Source organism: Eschrichtius robustus, chromosome 18, assembly GCF_028021215.1.
Source record: "Eschrichtius robustus isolate mEscRob2 chromosome 18, mEscRob2.pri, whole genome shotgun sequence".
Lineage (NCBI taxonomy): Eukaryota > Metazoa > Chordata > Mammalia > Artiodactyla > Eschrichtiidae > Eschrichtius > Eschrichtius robustus.
This window is the reverse complement of record NC_090841.1, coordinates 16,391,424-16,412,586: the sequence shown is the minus strand read 5'-3', so window position 1 is coordinate 16,412,586 and position 21,163 is coordinate 16,391,424. Positions and strand designations below refer to the sequence as shown.

At 38.2% G+C, this 21,163-nt stretch overlaps 1 protein-coding gene across 1 annotated transcript in view; it reads right to left on the bottom strand.

The window, feature by feature from the left end:
- Nucleotides 1-21,163, bottom strand: part of NEK5 (NIMA related kinase 5) — a 64,508-nt gene that overhangs the window by 28,128 nt on the left and 15,217 nt on the right. The window contains 10 exon segments of the mRNA XM_068526459.1: nucleotides 470-536; nucleotides 2,997-3,181; nucleotides 5,185-5,318; nucleotides 7,053-7,134; nucleotides 7,212-7,412; nucleotides 8,679-8,733; nucleotides 10,610-10,696; nucleotides 11,751-11,821; nucleotides 11,910-11,993; nucleotides 14,330-14,427. Coding sequence (XP_068382560.1) covers nucleotides 470-536; nucleotides 2,997-3,181; nucleotides 5,185-5,318; nucleotides 7,053-7,134; nucleotides 7,212-7,412; nucleotides 8,679-8,733; nucleotides 10,610-10,696; nucleotides 11,751-11,821; nucleotides 11,910-11,993; nucleotides 14,330-14,427 — 1,064 coding nt within the window.

Here is a 21,163-nt window from a genome sequence, read left to right as displayed (position 1 = left end):
AAATAAGAGCAATACAAATAGGAGGTGTAACCAAGCTCGCTCAGCCCCAGAATTTTGACACTATACTTAAAAGTAAAGGTTAACTTCCATTTCAAATAAAATACAGTAGTCCCTCTTTGAAAATGTATAGAATTCTAATAAAATAGAATCAAAGAATTGCAGCACTGAAAGGGACCTTGAAGCCCATCTACAGCTTTTATAGAAAAGGAAATTGAGGTTCAGAGAGGTGGCATGTCCTGCCTAAGGTCACATAGCAAGTGATGGAGCCAGGGAAGGGACTAGGCTTCCCAGACCCTAACTGAAGCCTATTCCCATTATTCTTCTTTAGCTATTAAAAACCGGGGAAAGTGGAGAATAGTCTTAATCATCTATGTGGAATGAACTTTGACTTGAGGATCCATGAATATTTGTGAACAGAGAAAGCATGAGAAAATTCCTGATGGCCTCTTACATTTGGTATTTTACTTACCAATTGCTTTTCCACTTTCAGCTTATGTTGTTGAGCTTCACATTTCCTCTGAAGGTATTCAGCAAGCCTTAGGAAATACAAACGTTCAGCCTGAGTAGAAATTTTAACTCATCATAGGCACCAATTCGACAAGTGAATTTTCAGCTTTGTAATGAGACTCACAATTCACCTGTGACGTTCTGAGTTCAAGAAGTAATTCAAAGTTACAGAATGTGTACATTGGAAAAGAAGATATCTTTGAAATCAAGAAGAAAGGGAGGTAAAGAGAACAGTAAAACTGGGGATACAGGAGAGGACAGAACCGAAAAATATTCTGTTACAATGATTTTTCCTCAGGGCAAGAATCAGTCCACCCATAGTCTATAATATGTCGAAGGGAAAAAGAAAAAACCCGTAGCAGGATCTTCTCATGTTGTGTGCAGGTATCTAATCTAGAGCCTTGTCACCCTGACTGCACTGACAGCTGCTCGTCTGTTGCCTGCATGATACTCTGAGCTCCTTAGAGCAGGATGGGGGCCCCTCCCTTCACCTCTGCTCCTCACGCTGGCTCACAAATGCTTAATGAATAAAGAAATGAGGCCTTCTCCATCTCTCACAATGTTTAAGTATTTTTCCAGCACAATTCTGGTCAATTCTAGTCAAACCATTTTCAGGTTTGTACCTATGTTCTAGATATTTATCTTTTTTCAGAATTTCCTATAAGAATTTCTGTAATTACAGATTGCTAAACAAAAACTACCACATTTCAGATCATAGTATGAGCTAGTGATAAAGTTCTTTGGAATTCTAGCAACTTCCCGGGCTCCAAAGACAGAACTGCCATTTCAGAAACTCCTTTAGGCACATCAGGATGAGTGGTCCCCAGTTTCTGAAGAGTCAAGTTAATAAATCAGCCGTTTAGAAATATGATGAAATCATAAACTAGTTATGGTCTTTGGGCCTTAGTTCCCCATCTGTAAAATGGGCACAATAACAATCTCACAGGGGGTGATGTGAGGATTAGAAGAGAGAAGTTCTGTGAAGGTTCCTGACCAGCGTCTGACACACTGACTGTGCTTGACTCAGATGAGGGCTAACATGTAGCACTGCTCTCAGAAACATATCTCCATGAGAAAAACTATTCAGTCATCCAGGGGCTTTCCAAGAGACATTCTTTCTCTCTCTGTCTATCTGTCTCTGTCTTTCTTTCTCTCCCCAACTCTCTATACGTTCTTATTCCTCCAGACGAGTACATCAAGACTTGATTCCCATGGAATTGGAGCTCTGATAGAGAGAAAGCTGGGCAGGGGGCCTGGAAGAACAATGAGGAGGGGTTGCCAGTCATCAGAGGGGCAGCCTGGAACAGAGTAAGATAATGGGCAGCAGCATACAGGGAAGAGAAGGACCTTTCTACCATTTTATGTGAGAGTTTGGGAGATACAATCATACATAATCAAAATAATTGATAGTTTGACAGCTCTCATATCTAGACAAAGGGTGGAAGACGCAGTTTCCCAGTGGCTGAGAAAAGGGAAAGGGAGTTTTGTGCCTGTACCTAGTTCTTATGTAAAATATGTCACTCATTAGTTGAGTCCTATATGAATATTATAATTTGAACTAATGGAACACATAACTTTTGATGATCATGGAGGTCATTAAAAATATGTTATGAAGATGGAAAAAAACCATAACCGCACCCAATATCTTTAAAAATAAAATGTCTACTTTTCCCACCACGCATTTCTGGAGAAATCATTCTTTTATTATTCTTGCTTATCTAATTTTCATTAGCTATCTGATGAGATCACCATCATATAGACTCATATGTTTCATTGTTTGTCCAAAATTTCAACAATAAATAACCACAGACACCAAAAGTTAGCAAATTCCCAACACTGAAAGAAAAAATGTGATGGCAAAAGCATTTTAAAAAAATGACTCTCAGACTTCGGTCTTCAGGGCTGTGGATGGGTGTCAATCATTCTGATCATAGGACACTGACATCAGTGTGAAAGAAACCATTAAAAGTATTGTAGATCTGTAGAAATTTGTTATGGAGTAAACTTTTTGAAAGTACACCATAATTATATTATTTTCTTTCTAATACATCCATATTCTGAAAAATCCCAAGAATATAAATACTAAATGAAATATATTTCACTTTTCAGTAGGTGTCAAATTATAATTTGATTACAATTCAATTATTATTGATTAATATTAATAATATTGATATTAATATTTGGAAAATGATACATATACAACTATTTTCATCACTCCCAGATAGTGGAATTTACTAGGAAAAAGAAAAAGACATTAAAAATTCAAGAGCATTAATCTGTTCCCACAGTCAAATGGCTACATGAATAAGATTAGCTACATCAAAGTTAAGATGAAAAAGGGTCAAGGGAACTGTGAATTAAGTATTTTAAATGAAGAGTCTGGAAGTTCTTCCCAGATGTTTTAGGAGAATTTGGAAGGACTTCAGAATAAATGTTGATATAGCAAACTATTTTCAGAGGACCAAAGTTTAAGTAGACTATGACATTACCATTGACCTGGAGATGGACTGTGGCTTTCTTCCTGATTATAATTCTCCTCAACTCTGGTGTCTTTTTGAGGAACATAGTGGTAATTTTGTCCAATGGCTCTCTTCCTCAACAAGTCAAGTTGAGCATAACAATGATCATAATGTCCACACACTGCAGCAAGTTTGGGTCCTTCTACCATATTTATCTGAGGGATCAAAAAGAAGAGAGATATTTTAAAAATACATGATTAAAATCTATAACAATTGACAGTTTGGTAGTGGCCATAGCTATGACAAGGCATTGAAGCTATCTTGTTTTTGCTCTAGACTTGTTTTTGAGTAATCTTAGAATCCCCAAATCCTCGAACTGAAAAATGTTTTAGAAGTCTAAGTACTGTAGTGCAGTAGTTTATAATTTTGCTAAGGTGTGAATATGAATCACGTATACTTCATGGCTAGTGTATCAAAAGTACTTAGCGAGTGAGTATCTGTCCAACCCAAGATCTGAAACTAAACTCAGCATTATTAATTTCTTATTTTTCATAAGTTTATTTACACCTTACTAGACTTTATGGAAGAATACTGTACTTTATTGTGCAACTCACAGATTTGGGGATTTGCAAAACGTTTAGGTTCTGATAAATGTGCTAAATACAAAATGGCAACATGACTGGAAGGAAAGAAGATGCTGCATCACTCAGAGTCAATTCTTCCTGTGTAAACACAAGAAAAGTCATGTAACAGTTGTGACCAGCTTATGACCATCTCAAGCTAGCCTCACCACCCTTCCCAACCAGAACAGAATAAGAGGAGGAGAACCAGAAACAAATGTTTATCTTAGCCTTCCTTAGTAGAGGCCACTGAGCTGGAAGACAAGAATCAGACCAGATTAACATATGAAAGCCAGTCAAGACCCTGTTGCTAAATAGCAAAATAGGGTCAATTTATGGTGACCGTGCTGTCCATTTAACAGCTGCTAACAAAAGAAAAAAAGAAGATCAAACCTTTGGAAAGGCCTGGAACTTATAATTGGAAATATGAGTAACCAAACAAGTGGTTAAAACTGAAATTTCCTCACTGCAGAGAAGTAACACATTACATTCTTTGTTCTTTTTAATGCTATATGGCTCATATATAAATACATATGAACCATATGGAATTGTAGATATTTAACCATCTTTAACTTACAAAAATGGCACATTTATATAGTCCTATTCAAATATTAAAGTAAATGTATAAAATTTGGCTTATCAGTCTAAACATAGATTGTATATTTATTTTAAAAATCTTTTAAAGTGTGACGTCGTTTTCTTAGTTTTACAATGTTTGCCTATGTACAACCCAAAGAAGTTACTACTAATTACTTGAAAAATGGCTAGAAATAGAGAAAAGTATTGGAAGGAAAAAACAGCTTCTTTAGGATTTTCTCTGAAGTCCCAAACGGTAATGAGAACAACAGAGATGGCTCCTGTGCAGACCTGTTCATTTCATTGCATTAGGAGAAACTTTCAAAGGATTAAGAAAATGTCAATGTGTTCTCCTAACTTCATCCATCCTTGAGTCTTTTAGATGTTTGTTTTTGGTTTTTTTTGTCTCCGAAAGGGTTTGCTACAGAGTATCCTAAATCACAACATACTTTATACCATGAGCCTTCTTTTTTTTTTTTTTTTTTACCATGAGCCTTCTTTTAAAATACAATTTTTCAATTAAAATACAATAGCCGTTTTTATGTACCAGAAGCATTTCACTAACATAAACTAAAAGATTCAACATTCTGCTGAAGTGGATTCAAATAACTGGCATAAAGAAACTCTGGGGGAAAAAAATCAATGATTATATAATAAAAATTTCTCAATTATATATAACATCAGAATTAAGAGTATGAAATGCATGTTTTCTGCCACTATGCTACTCACTTGTCCTATATAGAAAAACCTTTTTTACTTAAAGAAATTAAAAGAATTTGAATTATAAAAGAAAACAAAAACTAATGTATAGAATACTTATAAGGAAATACAGCATTGTTAAAAATAACGACTTGAAGCTGTCCCATGAAGTACCACTTTAATGTTCATTACAGAATTTTATTGCAAGTACAAAACTAGTGAACCCCCAAGTAATGGCCTTGTACCTCATGAACATGTGCAAGTAGTTCTGTAGAATATGCCATCCACTAAAAAAAACAGAGGAAGGGTTTAGCATGACTTACAGATATGGGCTTCTGGGCTCCAGCTGGTGGTCTCCATTCATTTCTATATAATATGTCTTTCCTTTTAAATGGCACTGATATCCTTGATCTTGGCAGGCACTTTCCCTGGAATCTCACTTTCTGTATTTTAAAATCTTATTTAACCAAAATAAAACAACTTAATTTTTAAAAAATTTCCACATCATTAATATTATGCTTGTGAGAGTATAAGTATAAGGGGCATTTCATAACACAGTAAGTTCTCTTTAACCAGAGACATTTATACCCATGGAGAGAAGTGCTGATGGAAAATTACTACACATTTTCTTTGAATGGAGGAAACCATTTTTTCCAGTGTTCCTTTACATATTTCTAGTAATATATAACACTACTTTTTAAAAATTGGGGAATTAACATTTATGGAAACAATATGCATGACATAATGGCATATTTAGTAATTAAGTTATTAACTAAATTAATTTAATTACAAGTAATTATATGTAGTCATCAGAGCTTGGGTTATCTGGCCACAGCATTCATGTTGCATTGTTGTTTGAAATGGATGAGTAGGTCTTCAAATATATTTGTGTTTGTCACCTTCAAAATGTGTTCTTGGGACTTCCCTGGTGGCGCAGTGGTTAAGAATCCGCCTGCCAGTGCAGGGGAAGCAGGTTTGATCCCTGGCCCGGGAAGATACCACATTCCGCGGAGCAACTAACCCTGTGCGCCATAACTACTGAGCCTCCGCTCTAGAGCCCGCGCGCCACAACTACTGAAGCCCTCGCGCCTAGAGCCCGTGCTCTGCAGCAAGAGAAGCCACCTTAGTGAGAAGCCCTCGTACCACAACGAGGAGTAGTCCCCGCTCGTGGCAACTAGAGAAAGCCCGCGCGCAGCAACGAAGACCCAACGCAGCCAAAAATAAATAGAAAAAAAAAATGTGTTCTTGTTTTCCTATCTGTCCTATATTAGGAGTGTAGACAATACACTTTCTCTCGTCCTCTACTTATCTACTTTCTAAACATGCTCAATCTCGACTAATATATAATGATGGCAAACGAAATTAAACACGGCAGAATCATTAATTCACTTTCCCTTTATAACTTTCCTCACTTTATTTTCTCCATCACAGTGGATAATATTCCCCTATCACTGTTCCTTGGAGAGATTTTCTACTCCTCATCCTTAAAGTTGAGACATTTGGTTATGGCTAAAAATCTTGCTGCTCTTATTTCACAATATCAATTGAATTAGTAATTTTTCTCTTTAATGTCTGTCTGTCTGTCTCTCTTTCACACACACACACAGTACTTCATCAGCTGATTCCTAACACCACCACTACAACTGCTTCTCCATTTATCATTACCATAAAGTATCAGCTGCTTTCTTTGGGGGTCACATAGTAACGTTATCCCACTGTTACCAATTAGGTCCGAGATCCTAACTTCAGCTCCAACAGGCCTCTGCAGGAGAACTCTTAATCGCCAGTCCATTCTCTCTATTTCAGAAAAATAAGCTTCATTTCATGATTTCATTCTGTCTGTGAACCTTCTTTGACTCTCTATCCCTTCCCTACACAAAAGTTAAGTTTAGATTCTACCTCTTTGAGCATCTCATTATCAGCACATCCACTGTTTCATCAAGTTTTCCCGACTGATGAGAAGACAGGAGATGAATCCTCCAGGTCATGCATAAACTAGATATACAGGCACGCCCCCAGGTCACCACTTGACAAGATAATTTTTCTTCTGCTTATACTGCTTATATTTTTTAAATGTCCATGTTCAACATATTTGGAGGAATTTCTCTGCTAAAGTTATCAGCCATATATTATAAATCATTGCGTGAGACATAATAAATGTTTTTTGATTGCACGGTTAAATCATCCTTACCTGGGACCACCTTCCCAGCAGGTCGAGAAGCAGACGATCTTGCTTTATGTCTGAGGGTGTGATTGAATTCTTCCTGAATGACCTAAAATCAAACGGTGTGTCAGGACCTGCTAGTAAAAATCTCTGTCAAAATCCAAACAGAATCGCCTCAAAACTCACCTCGGGAGTCAAGTATTTGGCAATAAGGTTCTCTAAAAAGGGCCTTTTCAAAATGGAACTAATGGATGGTCGATCTCGGGGAGATACTTCAAAGAGCTGGTATATTAAGGACTGTAGGTCATGGGAAAACCTTGGAGATATTGGAGGAACATGAGCTTGACAAATCTTCAGAACCAGCTGGTGTAAGTTGTTACCCTCAAACTGAAAAGACAAGGAATGGTGATACTAAATCAGAGAAAAATTCAATGCTAGTATTTAAAGTAATATCAAGAAACAAAACAATGTTATATAGCTTTAATGAGAAGCACTATGGTCTACCCTGAATTGTTTCCATCAACTAATCTTTCATGAGTAGATACTGTAGGTGGTTATTCAATGAAATGTCGTCCTACTTAAAACAAGGGTTTTTTTAGTTTTTTTCTTATTATCAAAATATTTACTCATTCTAAAAAACTGGAAAGTATAGGAAATTATAAACAGGAAAAATACATACAATTTCACCACCCAGAGGTATATTTCCTTCTAGTCTTTTTAAAAATAATGTTTATTTTACAAAGTTGAGATCATAACAATATGAAATTTTACATCTTGCTTTTTAACTTAACATAACATAAACCATTTCCTCAAAAATTCTTCATAAACCAGAAAACATTCCATTGTATGAAATCATCATTATTTACACATCAGGTTTGGGTTAGACACTTACTATCTGACACTTACTATTTGAAAATAATGATAATAATAATAACAATAACAACAAAACGACAGCTGTGTACAAAAGAGTTAACATAGATGGTCTAAGACTGCTATCCTTAGAAAGGCCTGCTTACATTGGCCCTTGGCTGGCATCTGGGAACTTGGATTTCAGGAGAGTTCTCACCATTCCCAAAACGTTCTGAGTGGCTCTCTTTTTCCCCACACTGTGCAAACAACATGGTTTATGCTGGATACCTGCTTTCTTCCTGGGAATCTAGAAGCTTGGCACATGCTAGGCAGAGGCGCCTACATGACCAGTCCCAACAAAAACCCTGGACACTGGGTCTCGAATGAGCTTCCCTGGTAGATAACATTTCACATGTATTGTCACAACTTGTTGCTGGAGAAATCAGTGCATCCTGTGTGACTCTACTGAGAAAGGCTCTTGGAAGCTTGTGCCTGGCTTCCGACAATCTTCGCCCCATGCATCTTTTCCCTTTGCTGATTATGTATTGATATGTTCACACACAATTTATTTTTATGGAACTATGCTACATGTACTATTCTCCAACTTGGATTTTGTACTTTATAATATAGCTTGGATATCTTTCCATGTCAGTATATATGGAGCTGTCATGCTGGTTAATAGCTTGTCCATATAATTTTTAACAATCTAATAAAACCAAACATTAACCTTTTCCTCTCAAGAGGTTAATTGCATTTATATAGTTTTCAATAGTTCAAGATTAATCTGATGATTAATATACTTACAGGATGTCTGAGTGTGCAGAGCTCATATAAGACGCAGCCAAGAGACCAAATATCCCTGGGTAAGATAAGAGTTGACATGCTAAGAAATATCAATAATTCTCAATGAAAACCTTTATCTTTACAGTGCATGATATTTGTGCATCTTTACAATTTTATATAGGTTGACAAGTTTTCACAAATGTTTTCAGTACATTATCAATTCTTACTCTTACTAAGACTAGAGGGAAAATTTGTAGCTTGTCAGAATCCTAGCAAAGAAAAGGTATACAAGCTTTGCTAGAATCTGATGGCTCAATATTTACTTCACGTGATGAGCTCGAAGAAAATGTGTACATGTGTGGAATTTTGAGCAATTTGGAGGCGGAAGGCAGAACTCAAACATGGATTTGTTTGATTCAAAGGGTGACATCTGGTTGATTTAGAAAGGAATATTCTACTCAAGGCTACTGACAAAACCAAAGTTAGATTAAGTGATGACCAGAGTATCTGGTACTCAATGAACTTGAAAAAATGTGCTAAAACTAGGCCTGTGCAGGTGTCCAATGAATGACCTTTTGACCTTCAGAGGGCCAAAAACACCACTCTCTGATCATGCTAAACACCTCCATTTTTGAACATGCATCCTATGAAGAAGGATGTAACTCAGATATGTCTGTACAGAACACCAGTTACCTCACCTCTTCCCTACCTCCAATCCTCTTTCCCCACGCCTAAGACCACGCCAAAGACCACACATAAATATCTCAAGCCCCTCACCTTCAGGGAGGCAGATCTAAGACTTGTACTCCAGTCTCCTCATTTGGCTGCCTTGTGAATAAACCCTTTCTCTGCTGCAAACCTCGGGGCCTCAGCATCTGGCTTGTCTGTTCATCAGGCAAATGAATCTGGTTTCGTAACAATTACCACTAGGATCTTCCAATTATTGAAAGCATCAGACCAGCAAATTTAAATGTTGACTCAAATCCTTAAAAAGCAGTACAAGGAAACAAAGCAATGCTACGGAGCTAGGGGTCTCTCTTTGTTGCACTGTGCTCTGCTCTGGACAGCCTGCCCTTCTACCCCGGCTACACAAGCTGCATTCCTGCTCAGCTTGAGGCCAAACCCCTTCTCTAAGTCAGAGGCTGTCTCCAAAAAAATGCCTGCTCTTTCACTCTGTGGAGAAATGTTTACCATTCTTTTTTAGGGCTTTGCCCTCTCTTTCAAAGTCAAACAGCCAAACATCCCTTGCGTATTTTCCTAAACAAACAGACAATTAACTCCACAAAGAAACTCAGTCTTCCTGCAAAGCCAACTGGTTCAACTGGCAGACAGCTTTGAAAAGTGAAAAATTTCCCTTCTCCTTCCATGGAAGTAAAAACTACCTCATCTTCATCCTTTATCACTGTGTATATTAATATTACTCCTGACGGTACGCTCTGGTACCACATACGTAAAAGCTAGCTGAATTTTAAAGCTGGAAGATGCCTTAACAATTACCTATCTACCTACGCCTTAACAATTACCAGCTCTCTTTGTTGCAGGTAGGGGAACTGAGGCCCGCAGAGATGGACTGACTTGGTCAAATTGCCGACTGAGTCAATATTAGGATTCCTGGCTGCTAAACCCGTGCTCAGTCACAAGCCTCACCGTTTTCTGACCCATCTACAGCACTTTCCTGCAGTAGGCTAAACAGGGCTTAGAAAGCATGAGAATCAAATACACAGATGGACATCACAGTGACTGCGATTTTCAATGTTATTCTGTCCCTTGCATCTTCAAAAGAAATGTCTTCTTTCTAAATAAGTTCAAAACCTTCAGAGAACACTGAAGTGGTCAGAGACAGTCACTGGGATCCTCATTTCACAGGTGAAGAAAATGAAATTACGAAAGCACCATAGGAAAGAATGCATCAGATTTTACTGCGACTTTTGAACCAAAAGTCAGCAACTCACGTTTTATTGTTGTAGGGTTTATTCTGACAGATCTCTGGGGACAAGTAGTAAGGCGTTCCAACACAAGTTCTAGCAAGTTCCATGGTACTAGCAAAATTGTATTAAATAATAAAATAACACAGTGTATTACTGAAGAAAGGGCTTAAGACATACACATGCAAGAAAAAAGTATAAAAATGGACACACAAAATTTGATGTATTCACATACTAAAATAAAGCAAAACACTGTATATTAATAATATAGTAATAAAATTCATTGATTTTTAAGCTTATAATTCACCTCCCTAAAATCTACACATTAGAAAACATTTTATGGCTTAAAGATTGCACGAAGAGGTACCATTGTTACATTGCAAAACTCTCACATGTAAAGACTTCCCTCTTTCCAATGACTAAAGTAATGCAATCTCATGATTTAAAATTTGGAAAACATAAAAGTAAACAAAGAAGAAAAAATTTACTCAGAATCTTAGAACCCCCAAACTACTGTTACAATTCTGACATATTTCCTTCTTGTCTTTTTTCCATGCATATTTTCCACATAGCTGTGATCATAGCATATTTAAAATTCAGAATTCCCTTTTTTTTTTTTTTACTTAATATAACAAATTTTGTTCGCACATTATCAAGAAGTCTTCCCAATCATAAATGTTAGTGGCTTTATAATATTCAGGTACATGCTGTGCTAAGTTTTATGAAATGTGACCATTTCCCAATTATTAGGCATCTAAGTTATTCCAGATTTCAAATTATCCCCTTCGAATAAATTCTCAGAAATGGAACATTTAAAAATCTCTTGATATTTGTTACCACGAAACTGTCTTCCAAAACAGCTGCATCAATACATTCCCCCCAGCACGTGTGAATTTGCCTGTTTCACGAAACGCTCGCTAGCTTTATAAGCATTTCAGTCACATCTCATTTGATCAGCTTATATCACACTATACATCACCACCATCCTTCTCCTATCTACCTACAAATTTTAATCTCAAAGTAGCATCTGAATGATTTAATACACTTATATAAACAGTTATCAAAAATTATTGGGAAACCAAGCTCTTAATATCTTAATTCATGATAACTAAAAATACATATTTTGGCTGTTATGATCAGAAAGCAAATGTTTTTAAAAAGTACTTACTTGTTCAGGACTCTTGCAATACCAAAGTCCCCAAGCTTTGCAACCATTCCATTCTTGCTAAGAAAAATGTTCTGTAAGAGGAGGAAATGCTATGTTGCTGGAGATATTTCAAGAAAACAAAAGATCTGTTCTGTCTTGATTTTGTCTCTGAGATGTTACCTGTGTTTTTATGTCCCTGTGTAAGATCTTCCTGTCATGAATATGTTTCAGTCCTAGAGAAATCTGTACAAACCAACTCAGAATCTGTAGAGGGAACATGAAACAAAACTGGTGAGGAGTCTGGTGATCACTGAAATGTCTTCATGATAACATACAAGAAGAGAGGAATAATATACTTGTGTGTGTGGTTATGTGAATGAAGCTAATAGGTATACCATCTTATCGTACTATTTTCTTTTTACAGCTAGAAACATGGAGGTGTGAAAAGGCAATCCAAGTGTGTTGGTATGAAAAGGAACACCGCACACAGAGAAAGATAAACAGAACCAAGGAAGAGAGGGAGGCAAGTCATGATCTTCTTTTTTATTAACATTGGGTTGCTAACTGCATCAGGAGAGTAGACAAGCAGCTCTGTTTCCTGATAACCCTAGTGCCACTGCTTTTTCCTTTTCAGTGGAAGGAGGGAGTCAAGGGCAAAGAGAGAAAGAGGAAGAAGTGGAGAATCTGTGAGGTTATTAAAATTTTTAATGAAATAACATACAAGTATATAATATAAAACTAAGAAATATTTTACTTTTATACTTTTTTTTTTTTAAATTTTATTTATTTATTTATTTATCTATGGCTGTGTTGGGTCTTCGTTTCTGTGTGAGGGCTTTCTCTAGTTGCGGCAAGTGGGGACCACTCTTCATCGCGGTGCGCAGGCCTCTCACTATCGTGGCCTCTCCCGTTGCGGAGCACAGGCTCCAGACACGCAGGCTCAGCAATTGTGGCTCACGGGCTTAGTTGCTCTGCGGCATGTGGGATCTTCCCAGACCAGGGCTGGAACCCGTGTCCCCTGCATTGGCAGGCAGACTCTCAACCACTGAGCCACCAGGGAAGCCCTACTTTTATACTTTTTAAAGTTTAATTTTATTTCTTAGATATGATTTTCCTAGCTGGCCATGAGCCTCTTTATTAAACTGTGTCTATACCTATAGAGATTTATTTAAATGATTCTAAAATTTCAATGATTCTTTGTCCACCAAATTATACAGAGAGAGGAAAACAATAGGAAAAAAAGCTACATTCCAGATACTAAGATTCAGTTGTAATTTTAGTTTTTTAGTTTTGTAGTTCAAAATTGTGTAGAGAAAAGTATTTTTATTAAATGTGGCAAAATAATACCTAGATAGGAAGAAAGGAGGGTTTCTACAAATATAGAATTTAATATATAATATAAATGAGCATAGGGAGAATGCTTGATTAAATTTACAGAGGTTAGAGATACTGATTCTTTAATCATTCATACATTCACAACATTCAATTTTTTTTTTTTTTGGCTGCGTTGGGTCTTTGTTGCTGTGCACAGGCCTTCTCTAGTTGCGGTGAGCGGGGGCTACTCTTCGTTGCGGTGCACTCATTGCGGTGGCTTCTCTTGTTATGGAGCATGGGCTCTAGGTGTGCAGGCTTCAGTAGTTGTGGCACGCGGGCTCAGTAGTCGTGGCTCGCGAGCTCTAGAGTGCAGGCTCAGTAGTTGTGGCACACGGGCTTAGTTGCTCCGTGGCATGTGGGATCTTCCCGGACCAGTGCTCGAACCTGTGTCCCCTGCACTGGCAGGTGGATTCTTAAGCACTGCGCCACCAGGGAAACCCACAACATTCAATTTAACTCTAGGAGGAAATTATTTGGGCCTGATGCTCTTAAATGCTAAAAGAGAACGAAGAAGCAAATGCCCTAAAGAAAGATGGCAGGCCATTCCTGTGCCCTGCCTGAGGCCGTGGCCTTTCCCATCAATTGCACAGGCCCTGAGTCCAATTCTTCAGCCCCCACCCCACACACCTGTCTCCTTCACAAGTACAACTCCCAAGAGGGTATCAAAGGGAGCTCAGACTATAGAAGAAAAATGTGTTTGTGCAAAGAGAAAATGGGACCTGAGGCCATTATTCTTCACCTTCTCTCTCCTCTCTCTTAATAGCCAATGAAGGTAAATAGCCACTGCTAAGAAGAGCTTCTATCCTCCCTAGCAAAGTGGGATAGCTATTTTAAAACAGAGTACCCAACGATAAAAGGAAGAAAAGTGAAGCTATAAATACATCACATTTTAAATGGCTAAGGAACATCCACATTCACTTTTTTTTTCCGCCATGAAGATTTATCTCAGAGGCATCCTACATGAGATTGTCCAAAAATAAGACACGGTTCTTTCTCAAGCAAAGTTCACTCTCAAAAAGAGATTCAAAAAAAAAAAAAAGAGATTCAATTTAAGTTCAATTGCGAACATGTTCTAGGCTAGACCTATCAAGAATACTGATCCATTATTTTATAGTTTGAATTTCTCTTCCACAAAGCATGCTTCATATAAACACAATCTATTACTTATGACATTATAAATTTAATCCCCCAATATAAATTAAAAGGCAAATTAGAAGAGTTTTTACCTGATCTTCACTAAGTAACACTCCCCGTTGTCTTTTGATCCTTTTCATGAGATCCCCTCCATCACAGTACTCCATCACAATAAACAGCCTGTTGTTCTCTATAAGAAAAGGCATCATTCGGTGCTGGATGGGTTTCAAATATTTACTAATTATTTGCCTTTAAGTTCTAGAAGGTGGAGAATATAACAGAAAAATGCAGTACATAATAGTTTAAAACTCTGGCTGTAGAATCAAGATGGATTGGGCTCTAATCCCACTTCACCACTTAAATTTCTTAGCTCTGTGACTCTGGGCAAATTATTTTAATTTCTCTGTGCCTCGTTATTTCATCTGTAAGATGGAGATAATAATATAGAAACTCCTCTTGGGATTGTTTTATCTTTCCTCATTTAATCTTTTCAATGGTTTAATCCATGTCACATACTTAGAACAATACCTGCACATAATGAGAGTTCAATAAATGTCAGCAATTAATTTTAATACATTCCTGCAGGAGGTTGGAAATCTGCTATAAAAAAGCATCTGTGAATCTTTTTCAACACCTCAGGAAGAATTAATACACCCTTGAATTTGGACATAAACTTTTATTGTATGGGGCTTATTCAACCATGTTGTTGAGTACAGTAGACATACTTCTAACTGACCTCTGCCTGACCTATTCACTAGATTGATGGGCACTCTTCATCACCGCTGCCCGCTCAAGGTTACCCTGGTGGCTTCTGGACTCACCTATGCCCAGGTACCTCTGCTCCCACTGATTCTTACCAAGATCATTGTGTTCATTCCCAAATTTGTTTATGCCAATTATACTTGCTATTGTAATTACTACATCAACTGATGAAAGATGAATGGGAAAAGGAAGATGTGATTATTTCTACAAAAACTACATCGAATCCCGTGGAGGACTCAGTAAAAGTGAGTAGCTAAAAAAAAAAAAAAAAAGTCACTGACCTAAATGTTGGGTGGAACGAGTGGAAAATAACGGGGAAGCTTTCAAAAGACTGTGCACAGAGAGTATCTGTAAATTCTTACTCCACTCTAAAGAAAAGAAATTGGAAATCATAAATTGGGGGTGGGGGGAGCCCTATGTAAGAAAGAATATTCCAAACTCCAATCGGTAGACTCAGAATCAAAGACAAGGCCTTGGTCTTACATCAGAAGTTTGGCAAATGATTGTGTATTTATAGATTAAAATAAGTTTGTATGATTTCCAGCTTAATCAGCTTTTTTCTTTAACCAAACAACTACCAGATGGGTTCTTGTTAGAATAAGGGCTTCTACTAACTTGTTTGTTTCTCCCACTAGTTTGCGGGTTCCCTGAAGACAGACTCCATACTTAGTACTTTTGTATTCCCTGTACCTGGCACATGGAAGGGGCTTAATAAAGGTTTGTGGAGTGGTTTCATAAAAACATCTAAGGAACACAAAATTATCGCACAAAATCAGGCTTATCAGCAAGTGTTAAACTTTCTAGTATTTTGCCCTGTAATTATTAAGTATTCATTCAATGTCGGAATCTCTTGCCAAATATCTATCATTTGCTACCTCTTTCTTCCAAGTAGCTTAAGCCAACTTTATTATTTTTTTTTTACATCTTTATTGGAGTATAATTGCTTTACAATGGTGTGTTAGTTTCTGCTGTATAACAAACTGAATCAGCTATACGTATACATATATCCCCATATCCCCTCCCTCTGGCGTCTCCCTCCCTCCCACCCTCCCTATCCCACCCCTCTAGGTGGTCACAAAGCACAGAGCTGATCTCCCTGTGCTATGCGGCTGCTTCCCACTAGCTATCTATTTTACATTTGGTAGTGTATATATGTCGATGCTACTCTCTCACTTCATCCCAGCTTACCCTTCCCTCTCCCCGTGTCCTCAAGTCCATTCTCTCTGTCTGCATCTTTATTCCTGTCCTGCCCCTAGGTTCATCAGAACCATTTTTTTTTTTAGATTCCATATATATGTGTTAGCATACAGTATTTACTTTTCTCTTTCTGACTTACTTCACTCTGTATGACAGACTCTAGGTCCATCCACCTCACTACAAACAACTCAATTTCATTTCTTTTTATGGCTGAGTAATGTTCCATTGTATATATATGCCACATCTTCTATATCCATTCATCTGTTGACGGACACTTAGGTTGGCTTAAGCCAACTTTAAAGGCACTATCGGTAACCTGACAGCATCTGCCCTTGGTTGCTTCTCATTCACAAACTGAGTGCTTCTTTCACAGAACACTTCCATTGGTCCACCTGCCCTCTTAAAGGGACAGATCCATTCACTCATCAACAAACTTTTATTGAAGACATGCTAAGGAACACTGTGCTAGGAATAAGAAGCAAATAAGCTATCCTTCCTGAATAAGGAGGTGACAGTCTAGACGGGGCATCAGTCAATATACGTGAGTAGAGCTACAACAGAAGTCTGCACACACACAGGCAGAGAGAACAAGAAGCCATGAAGGAAAGACCAGAGAGTCCAAGAAGCGTTTTGTTTTTTTGTTTTTTTGTTTGTTTTGTTGGGTTTTAAATTTTTTTTTACTGGAGTATAGTTGATTTACAATGTTATGTTAGTTTCAGGTATACAGCAAAGTGAATCAGTTATACATATACATATATCCACTCTTTTTTAGATTCTTTTCCTATATAGGCCATTACAGGGTACTGAGTAGAGTTCCCTGTGCTATACAGTAGGTCCTTATTGGTTATCTATTTTATATATAGTAGTGTGTGTCAATCCCAATCTCCCAATTTATCTCTCCCCCCTCTTTCCCTCTCGGTAACCATAAGTTTGTTTTCTACATCTGTGACTCTATTTCTGTTTTGTAAATAAGTTCATTTATACCGTTATTTTAGAGTCCACATATGAGAGATATCATATGATATTTGTCTTTCTCTGTCTGACTTATTTCACTTAGTATGATAATCTCTAGGTCCATCCATGTTGCTACAAATGGCATTATTTCATTCTTTTTTATGGCTGAGTAGTATTCCAGTGTATATATGTACCACATCTTCTTTAACCATTCCTTTGTCAATGGACATTTAGGTTGCTTCCATGTCCTGGCTATTGTAAACAGTGCTGCAATGAACATTGGGGTGCATGTATCTTTTCGAATTATGGTTTTCTCTGGATATATGCCCAGGAGTGGGATTGCTAGATCATATGGTAGCTGTGCCAGTAAGGAACTTCCATACTGTTCTCCACAGTGGCTGCACCGATTTACACATTCCCACCAACAGTGTAGGAGGGTTCCCTTTTCTCCACACCCTCTCCAGCATTTAGCTTGTAAATTTTTTATGATGGCCATTCTGACCGGTGTGAGGTGATACCTCATTGTAGTTTTGATTTGCATTTCTCTAATAATTAGTGACGTTGAGCATCTTTTCATGTGCTTTTTGGCCATTTGTATGTCTTCTTTGGAGGAATGTCTATTTAGATCTTCTGCCCATTTTTTGATTGGGTTGTTTTTTTGATATTGAGCTACATGAGCTGTTTGTATATTTTGGAGATTAATCCCTTGTCGGTCGCTTCATTTGCAAATACTATCTCCCATTCTGAGGATTGTCTTTTCATTTTGTTTAGGGTTTCCTTTGCTGTGCAAAAGCTTTTACATTTAATTAGGTCCCATTTGTTTATTTTTGGTTTTATTTTCATTACTCTAGGAAGTGGATCAATAAAGATCTTGCTGCGATTTATGTCAGCATGTTCTGCCTATGTTTTCCTCTAAGAGTTTTATAGTGTCTGGCCTTACATTAGGTCTTTAATCCATTTTGAGTTTATTTTTGTGTATGGTGTTAGGGAGTGTTCTAATTTCATTCTTTTACATGTAGCTGTCCAGTTTTCCCAAGTACCACTTATTGAAGAGAGTGTCTTTTCTCCATTGTATATTCTTGCAGGAAGGGTTTTGAGATGTTTCCTGACATACCCTGATTACCTAGAGATCAGTTACTTTCAGGAATGTATTCCTTTTGGGAGAATTAATACTTGTCTTAGCTCAGTCATTGAAAGGGCTGCCGCAGCAATGAAGGGATGGCAATTTCAAAACCATGGGGAAACCAGAGGAAAGAAACTAAGGGAAAAGGGCTCATTTTACTTCCCTTCCACCAACATCTAACTCACTCAGCCTCACACGGGCTTTCAGTGGAAGAAATTCATTGACTGATTCAGGATTAATCATGGCCGAACCATCTTGAAGGAACTATTCAGGTCGATGAGCATCATTTGGCTCTAAATATGTTTTTTTCCCCCACTAGCCACTGTTAATTTCATATTTAATGGGGTTAGAACTGCTTGGAAAGGTCATTTGTGCTCTCAAATTTTCCATCTCTTTAAAAAAAATTAAGCACTTTAGGAAGGGGAAAAGGCATAAGAAACAATCCTTGTCCTCACAGAACTTTCAATCTCACCGAGGGAAATAAAGAATATACACTAACGTTATAACACAGCTTATTACAAATGCCACACAAGTGAAACGGCCAGTAAGAGTTCGGAAGTGCTCAGAGCAGAGGCGAGAGAGATCACTTTATTTTTTTTATATTTAGTTTTAATTACATTTGTCAGGTTGGGGTGGCCACGCCACGCGGCATGCAGGATCTCAGTTCCCCGACCAGGGATCAAACCCACGCCCCCTGCAGTGGAAGCACAGAGCCTTAACCACTGGACCCCCCGGGAAGTCCCAGAGAGAGATCACTTTAGGTTTGGGGGTGGGATTTGTGTTTAGTCTTAAGCATGCATAATATTTTAAAATGCAGAAAGGAGAAAAAAAGAATACTCCAAAAAGGAAGTGCATGGCACCCTCTAGGGCAGGAGTTTCTGGAACTTTATATAAAGCTCATGGGTCACTGGCCTTTCAAAACTATTAGAGGGCACTAACTTCAGGGTTGCAACCTTTGTCTTGCCAAATTCCAACATTTAAAGAACAATTATTATAATTAATTTATTCTAAAACGCCCTTTTAAAAAATCAGGATTATGTCTTACAGACACTGGCATCTTCCAATTGGTGACTGTGGGCACAGCAGTGTTGATGTCATCATGGCCTCATTAATTTTTGTTTTTTGTTTTTTTTGGGGGGGTGAAGTAGAAAAGAATAGCTTTATTGCTTTGCCAGGCAAAGGGAGACACACCAGGTTTCTGCCTCAAGAAACCATGTGTCCTCCAGCCTCATTAATTTTTAGACTATCTTAACCAATTTAATCTGCTCATATTTCCCTTTTTATGAATGTACAAGAGTAATAGAAAGCAAAACTCTGTTTAAACAAGTCTAAAACAGCTCTTTTAATACATATAAAATAAAAATTGTGATATGAAAGCATAGTGTCATAGTCTAATGGGCAGTATCTTTCCTTTTCATCAGCACATAATAATGTATCTTACAACCAATGGCCTCTAGATTTGATGGAACGAGATATCGTCCAGTATCACCATCATTCCACAAAAATAAAAGCATTTTAGTGCTGAACCCAGGAGGAACACAGACTCAGCATAAAGATTAAAATATCTTCTGCTATCCCCCCTTGCTCACTGCACTGCACCCACAGTGGCTTCTGCCACAGGTGTGAGATTCTGCCCTACTTACCAGCCTGTGACTATGTCATGGATGCTGGCAGAAAACACGAGATTCCTGGGCCAGAGACAAAGGACTTTATTACTCTTGGCAAAAGCAGCTGTCAGAGCTTCATGTTAGCACTCGTTCTATGTCTCCCAAATCCACAGAGCCTAGATGAACAACTGCACACGCAGTGGCTACATTACAGGAGAGGAACACTACACTTGAGGAATCGACTGCTTTTACAGCGAGCAGTAAACAAGCCAGCTCCCGGTCAGGGCTTGGCATTCTTGGCATATCCAGCAGAAACCTGCAGAGGTGCTCAGGGCCGATAGCAGATGGCCTTTCCCCAAAGCCTCCTGGCTAGTCCTTTAACACGTCAGGCCTTTGCAGTGGCTGTTCTCCTTGCCTGGAAAGCTCTTCTCCAGATGTTAGCAGGACTCCTCAATCTGTGCTCAAATGTCACCTTCACAGCAAGGCCCGTCCTGACCACCCTATTAACAATTCTTCCCTCCACTCCTGCCTCCCCCTATTTTATTATCCCACAGCACTTATCAACTTCTAACCTGCATATACTGTACTTATTAATTATGTTTACATTTATTGTCTGTCTCTCCCCACATTTTACCCCTGGAATGTAAACTCCACAGCTGTAGGGCAGGCAGAATTCTCAGATGGCCCTAACGCACACACCCTGTGAACTCTCTCCCCTTGAGCGAGAGTGTAACTTGTAAACATGGGATATCACTCCCATGATTATGTTACATAGCAAATGGGATGTGCTGATATAATTAAAGTTACTAAACAGCTGACTCTGAGTTAATAGAAAAAGAGATTATACACCTGGGCTTGACCTAATCACAAGAGCCACTTAAATCTGGGTCTGGAAATCAGAAACAGAAGTGAGAGATTCCACGCTGGAGAGGGCCTATTGAAGGGGCGACATGCCAGGGAAGGGTGGTTGGTCTCTAGAAACAGAGAATCACCCCCAGTTAACAGCCAGCAAGAAAGCAGACACCTCAGTCCTACAGTTGGAGTAAATGAAACCTGCCAACATCCGGAATAAGCCTGGAAGAGAACTCGGCCTCAGATGAGGTTGCAGACACAGCTGACATCTTGATTTCAATCATGTGAGGCCCTGTGCGGAGAATCCATCTAAGCCCAGCCCAGGCTTCCGATCTAGAGGAATTGGGAGAGGATAAGAGGGTGCCTGTTTAAGCCATTAAATTCGTGTTCACTGGTTATACAGCAACAGAAAACAGCAGTGCAGGGATTTG